The sequence below is a fragment of the Nesoenas mayeri genome (genome assembly GCF_963082525.1).
Source record: "Nesoenas mayeri genome assembly, chromosome: 3".
In the NCBI taxonomy this organism is placed as follows: domain Eukaryota; kingdom Metazoa; phylum Chordata; class Aves; order Columbiformes; family Columbidae; genus Nesoenas; species Nesoenas mayeri.
Window position 1 is genome coordinate 97361306 of NC_137544.1, and position 7500 is coordinate 97368805.

Below are 7500 nucleotides of genomic sequence, written 5' to 3' on the forward strand. Positions count from 1 at the left end.
CCTCAGCCCTTGTGCAGCTGCCTGCTATGCATGATTAACCTCTGTTCAGCCATACACAGAAATCTTTTGTCCTAACATACACAAAGCAAATTATTTTGGAAAGCTAGAGAGAACAATTAAATATAAAACTTCAGCTGTATTAAATTTACAGGATGCTTCCCCTGCTTAAAAAAAAAAAAAAAAAAAAAAGGAAGATAATAAAATCTCTTTTTAGCTCAATAGCAGGCTTTAGCTACAGGAAAAAAAAATACATCTCTGCCTTGATTTAGGAATATCCAGACATAGTCATGATTTCTTTTTTTTCCTTGGAAACTAGTACTAGATTTTTTTTTTTCTTCTTTTTTAGCAATAACACTTCCTGCTCCTTGCATCTTCTCCCCTAATGTGCTTTTTGGTCAAAAGATTTTTTTTTTCCAAATAGAGTTGTATTAAAAGTGAACAACATACCATGCCTGCCCGATGCTGAAATTGAGGATTTTGAATGAAGGGTAGATTGACTTTTTATCCCAGCTCTAAGACCCCAGCAGAAGGCAGCAGCACAAGCACAGAGCCTTAGATGCAGCTAATTTCATTCCCCAGCTGATGAAAGTAATTGCGACTGAATAATTCTGCTCCTCCCTGAGTAATGGTGGTGATGTTGAGGAACTTGTCCCCTTTCCGGGGATATCACGAGAGGGTGGATGCATGAGGCTGTGCTCCATCACTGGGTGTTTTCTAGGCGGTTGATAACCATTGTGGTTTCAGATAAATTTAACTACATTTTATGAAGATGTGTTAAATCCTCAGGATGGTGCTGGCAGGGCTCGAAACCTGTCGCTCCCGTGGACTTCCCATCCCTCCCATGTCAGTGGGCACCACTGGGATGAAAACAGGTGGTGCAGGTCCAGAGCCCGTTACCACCAGTCTTTGATCTAACTTAGGGCAAGCCTGAGTCAAGAATTGCTGGTCTCTGACCTGTATGAATAGTCCCATTTCTATGGGGGGAAGGGTTCCCAATTGGAAAGCACCTTCTGTTGGTGCTTTCAAGAGCCAGCTGGTAGCAAACATGATGTTTGAGGGAGCTCTTTGCCAAAACAGGATCTCTCGCTGCGTCGGTAGCAGGGAAGTCTTCACCTTGCCATATATGCTGTATGGCAAAATGGAGGAGTCAATCTAACACCAGCATTGCTCGCAGTTACTGCCAGTTACTTTTGGAGATCCAAACCAAAAATCTTTTTTGCATATTGAAATACAAGCTGTGATGCTTGGAAAGCGGTCCTGAGGTTAGCAGGAGCAGCAACTGAGGGCAAGACTCAGGCCAGAGCAATTAAGTAATTTCTACCAAACAGCACAGTAGCATACTAATTGTTTTTGTATAAAAGTAGTTCTTCTATCGTGTGCGAGGAGTGAGCAGAGGTGACAAACGCCAAGTGTGTGGACTAGGAGTAGTTCTAGGGCTGCACGTGATCCTCTCCACCCATGCAGCATCTTCTCCCTCGTCCCTGCCGTGTCTCCCCGTTTCTCCTCCTCAGTGTCCGTCGCTAACGGATCTTGTTGCTTCTGCCGAAACAGGCGTCTAAGAGTCTCCCACTGCTCTGAGGCTTAGCCAGCGATTCCCTTCCTCCATCCTCACCTCGCTTCTTCCCCCACCATTGAGAAAGCGCCCTGGCTTTCCCACCCAGGTGCTATTGCAGGCTGCAGCCTGATCTGGGTTTAGATACAGACCTGTTGGGACAAACAGGTTCATTAAATAGCACTTCTATACAACATGTACCCTGGTATATGGCTTTGCTGTGGGGATGGGTGTTTTTTTCTAGCAGCAGCTTGTTTGTCCAGGTAGCTTACAGTTTCCAGGGAAAGGCGCAGTATGAAGAAGCGTGGTTGGTTTGTGACCGATTGTGTTGTGGTACTTTTATTTTATATGGTTGAATGTGCTCATATAGGGAATATACTTCTCAAGAGAAGCAAATCTTTCTTCCCTGTAGAAAGCAATATCTGTTTTCCTGGACAATACAGCCAGGTTGAGACCATAAGACTAGCAGATACAGCCAAGTTCAGGTTTTAGTAGTAAGCTAAAACACTGAACTAACCTGTTGGTTTGGTTTGGTTTTTGTTGTTGTTGTTTTTTAACCAGCACCCATAGAATATATCTGATGGTTCTTTGCTGAATTGCAGAAGGAAATGGTTAATGTTTGTGTATGTGGCTAAACAAGATAAGATGCACCTGCAGCATGAATTCCCATCTTGGTCATGAATGCAGTCTGTATCTTTGCAAACTAATCTGTTTAATCAAATATTAAGTTTTATTCAAATTCCAAAAGAAACGGACAGCAAATCGTTTTTCTGCATGGTCTTCCTTTGTCATGCATCCTCTTTGCATCTCAAGAAAAATAGCCTTGTTCAGTCCCCAAACATTTGCATAGATCAAAATTGAAGCACAACAGTAGTTTGTGTGCTGTTAAAACATCTGTAAAGGTGAAAAAGTTTAGCGTGCTCTCCCTGGCAGGAGGGCTTTAAAACATTAGTGAAACTTTCTACAATTTTATTTATTTTTAAACAGAATTCCAATCCAACTGGAATGGGTTTCACAATCCCAATATGTGGAAGCTATAATTAGTGAATTACAACATTTTGAAATGAGGAGTTATTACATCTGACTAGAATTAACCTAATTAAACTTTAAAAAAAAAAAATGAGAGTGTACAGCAAGCTGGATAACTCTGTGCTGTTGATAAAACCTGGGCGATGAACAAACATTTTGCAGCCAGCCTGTTCTTTGTAGGGTCTTGAAGATGCTCTGAGATACAGCTGTTTGGAGCTTTGCTGATTAAAAGCACCTGAGGTGTATGTAACCTAAGGAGCAGCTTGGCTTTGCTGGTGCTGATTTTTTACCTGATGCAGCCTATTCTTACCTCTTTTCCTTCAGCTCAATACATGTCTGGGCTACAAAAGCCTGTGAGAGCATTTGTGGGAGCTCAGGCTGAGAGGAACAGGAGTGAAAGATCATTGCTGACAAATAATTTTTGCAAAAGAAGAGCGTTAGCTGGGAGGATTGAAGTGCAAATGAGCGAAATGCTGTGCGATGCCACCCCTGTGCGTCTCTGGTTAAAACACGCGAGCGTGTAAATGTTTCGTTCCCAGTCTTTCCGTTCCTGTTTCTTAGCGTTTTGCCTTTTTGCTGCTGCGTTAGGTGAGGCGACGTTGTGCTGTGTAAACGCACAACGCTGGGACTCTCAGGTTGTTTGAACACCGCTTCAGGTTCAGCTGCAGTACACTGTTCCTCTGATCTTTTATGTTCCCGAGCAGATGTCTTTCATTAATTTATGGATTTATCATCTTTACTTTCTCTCCTTTTTTTTTTTCTTTTCTTTTTTTTTTTTTTTTTTTTTTTTTTTACACCTGGCAGCTGGCTCAAGTTTCAGCAGTTATTGTTTTGCATTACCCATAGAATTGAATGTCATCTGTCTTCACAAAGCTATAGCTAAGAGAATTGAGGCGAGCCACACGAGCTGCTGGGACAGAGCTTGTTTGCGTTCCATTCGGCACCCCTCCTCCCTTTACCTCCTTAATATTTATTTGTGCTCGTTTTCTTTCCTGGCCTTGAATGGGGCTTAGCTCGTGTTCGGTACAGCTGTATGTTTACTGAATCTATTTCATCATGAGTCATTGTGCGTGTGTAAGTATCCTGGAAACAGCTAGTGCTTTCTTGGAAGAACAGTTGCTTTTCAGCCCAAGCACTTAAAAAGGAAATTAAGCAATTGGTCAGTTCAGGTTTTTTTCTGAAATAGCAATGGGTTATCTAATTCTTTGCTCTTAAGTCTGTCATTAACTATTTTTTGCTAGATTATTACAGATCGTATCTTTTATCAAAGTAAAGCGTTAACCTTAGGATCAAGATATACAGATTTGTTGCATATTTGATATCGCTTTAAGGCTGCCAAGTGCTTAAGAACAAGTGTAATTTTAATAAAAAATGGATTTCTGGGAATTTGAATCTCAGAACATCTCTTTAATACATGTTTCACTCAGTATCAATGTCGTCTGGCATTAGAGCAGAAAACATTTAAAAATCCTAAATGCAGAAGGAATCCAAATGCTTAGACAACTGTCTAATATGCTTAAATCCAGCAAATATGAGAGCTTTTTTTGAAAGTTTAAGTCCATCTTTGAGCTTACACTGAAAGAGAATATACACCAAACCCAATATTTACATGTTGTCAGCATCAGAGGAATCCCAAATTAAAGAGACTTAGGATTCTTTTCTTTTTTCTTTTTTGACTGTTACTTATTGGAGCTCCCCTCCAGACCCCCACTTTCCTGGAAGTATCGCATAACAAAATGGATTTCTGGCATAGAAGTTTTTGATTTGTCTAAAACTCTTATCACTAAGCAATAGGTGACAGCTTGCTACTATTATTTCACTTACGTATTTTGACAGATGGCACTGCAGAGTGTAATGCTCTTTTAGACTTCTCTATCAGTCTAATGGAGGTAACTGGAGGTTCTTTCAACTCTTTTCTTGGCACAAGAAGTATGTCAGTCATAAATTATCTTCTTTGTAATCATTAAGCATCTAAAACAAAATGCAAGTTCAGCTGAGCCATTTTCCATGTACTTCCAGATAATAAGAGGTTTTTAAACTAATATTGTCAAGGACTTTTTTTTTTTTTTTGCATGCTACATTTCTCCAATCTAAAAATGAACCTTGTAACTGAAATAAAGGGAGAGGGTTTCAGTAGATTTCACAAATTAGAGGAAAAGGATTCTGCTGAAAAAGCCCAGCTAATCATCAGTAGCCTGCTGATAAAAATCAGTCTGGGTTTCCCGTCTCGAGGCCTGGAATGAGATGTTCTGTGCTGACGTGCGCCCAGCCGTAAGGTGGGAGAGGCACCTTGGCTGCAGCGCATCTGTCGACTTGGTTGACCTTCCCCCCCACTGTAAGGTGTGAACCGAGTGAAATTTTCAACAATTGTGTTTAGGAGAAACAGTCCTTAGAGAAGCTTCTGGGAAGGACCCTTAATTGACCTTGTGGGGGCCACATTGATTTTCTCCACGTGCATCTTCATTTCTGATAAATTATAAAGCCATTAATTTGCTGAGGAAATGGCAGGGCCAGCCTGCGGCACAGATGTGACCAGAGCCATCCTAGCACGCAGCACACAAAAGAGAGCCAAGAAGCTGGGAGAAAAATCAGCAAGCCGAGATTGTTATGGTTAGCTTCACATTCCCTTGGGAACTCTTTTCGTTGCTTCTGTTTACAGATCTAAAAGGTAATGATGTTTCCAGGATAAATAGGCTGCCTTATAGGGTAAGTGGCCATTTATTGATCTGCTAGCCCACATTTATTGATTGGTTAGCCCCAAATACAGCTTCGTTCTCCGAGGAGTTAACTGTGTAAATCAGGAGGCGACAAGTTTGTGGCGGGGGGATTGAGTGGCAGAGGGGCTCTGCCTGGTATGAATTTTGCTTTGATTTACAAGGCAGCCACTGGAGCAAAGCAACCGCCAGATTAGAGAGAGTTACTCAAGACGTTAAAATTTATCGACACGAATGAAACAGGTGAAACGTGCTGCCTGTATAAAACATCGCTCAAAATGATGAAGCACCTCCCATTGTCTTGCATGCATTAGCTTTACTTCGTGCAAGTGGTACAACACCGAGAGAAAAGGAAACTTTAGCTGGAGTTGCAAAGGAGAGGGAGGAAAAGCTTCCGATAAGTTTTCTGCAGCACATGCTTCATGCATTTGTTTCCTTAGCAACAAGTGAACATACATATGGTACACAAGCTGTAAACTTGCAAGATTCCCAAGTCTCAGCACCAAAACTGGTAGGAAATACAAGGTTTAAGTTACGTGGCCTCATGGCTCTCATTTAGCTACCTTGCAGAAAATGACAGTGCAACAATTTAAGTGTTAATATTTTCTCCTATAGTCTGGGGGACTGGAGAGTATTTAAGGGGGAACTTGGCTAGCTCTGTATGTTCAGAAACAGTGTTCTCAAGAAAGGCATTTTCCTTTACTAATTCAATCCTACATGCAGGAAGGCTTGTCACCGAATCACTTGAAAAAGGCCAAGCTCATGTTCTTTTACACCCGGTACCCAAGTTCCAATATGCTGAAAACCTACTTCTCAGATGTAAAGGTAAGAAAATTTCTTTTCCTCCCCCACTCCTTCTTACTGCATGCTATAGTTGCTCATGAAGAGGTATTACGTTATCGTATTAGAGATTAATAATATTTCTGGGTACACAAAGGTTACAGCTGACTTTATTCACTTGTTCTTCCTGTTGAGGTGTACCCTGCTTGTGCCTAGATGAGGAAAGCGGAGGTTGAAGGATTTTAAATTAAAAATAAAAAAATCACTGAATTGTCAGAGCAAAGTAAGAATAATTATTAGAGTAAATTAAACAGTTTTCCTTATACATATCCTATTAAAAAATGAGATTTCTGTGGTGCTAGAAATGTACTTCCAAGAACATTTTGGAGCAGTTCTCAAGTGCTCCCTTATTGTTTCATTTCGGTTGGTTTCCTCATATTTGTGCTTACATAAGCAGAGTGTAGAATCCCTTTCTTTCTGTCAAAAAGAAACAGTACATTGAAATTCTCCATGCAGAAGCTGCTTAAAAACAAAAGTGATGATTGTCTCTTATTTACAACTTAATTTGTTGTTGATGCAGAGTACACTGAGCATAAGGAGGATGAATAAAGTGACAGATTCAGGCCACATTATTCAAATGAGGATATGAAAGCTGTCGACATACAGCTGCATCCTCCCTCATTCTACAGAATATTAGGACCTCCTGATTTTTTTTCTAAAAGTAATTGTTCCTTCACATCAACTTGATTTTGTGTTAATCATCTAAGTTTTTTTTTAAAAAAATAGATTGGGTTTTAATGATTATAATGGCATACATGGTGTCATTATCTAAGTAACTTTATAAACATTACATTAGCTTAAATTAGTTTGTTACATTCCCCTCTCCCTAACAAATTACAGAAATCCTGCTTTTAATCATTTTTGGGTTATGGGGTTTTTTTGGTCTTAGTGGAAGGTTACTCCACAGGTTTGTGAACTTGGCCCAATTTCTGCTGATCAGTTCTCTTTGGTCAAGTTTCTTGGCAGTTCTTCCAGTTATTTTTTTTTCACTGAACGTCGCATGCACTTGCACATCTCAATACGCTCCTGCCCCTCACAGCCGTGCCCTTGGAGGTTCCTCTTATTCAATGCCGTGCGCAAAGCGGGTGGTGACAACATTTATAGAAAGGAGGGGGGGAAGCAATACAGGCACTTCCCAGGCTAAATGGCTGGTCAAGAATCATTAAACACACAAAAAAAGCCGTGAATGGTGCAGTGGGCCAAGTGGAGGGTTTGCTCTCAGAGTGGATCCACCTGGGATGGAAAAATCGGAGGGAGCATTTTGGGCGACGTGGCTCTGAGGAGCCGCTGCAGCCAGATGTAGCCCTGGCAGTGCCGCTCGGGAGGCTCTTGCCCTGCTGCTGCCCTGCACACAGACAGGTACAG

General features: G+C 41.1%; 1 protein-coding gene across 1 annotated transcript in view; it reads left to right on the forward strand.

The window, feature by feature from the left end:
- Positions 1-7500, forward strand: part of PROX1 (prospero homeobox 1) — a gene marked incomplete at both ends in the record, with an annotated part of 36267 nt that overhangs the window by 2258 nt on the left and 26509 nt on the right. The window contains one exon of the mRNA XM_080342134.1: positions 5981-6120. Within this exon, the coding sequence (XP_080198260.1) occupies positions 5981-6120 (140 nt within the window). The remainder of the gene's footprint in view (positions 1-5980; positions 6121-7500) is intronic.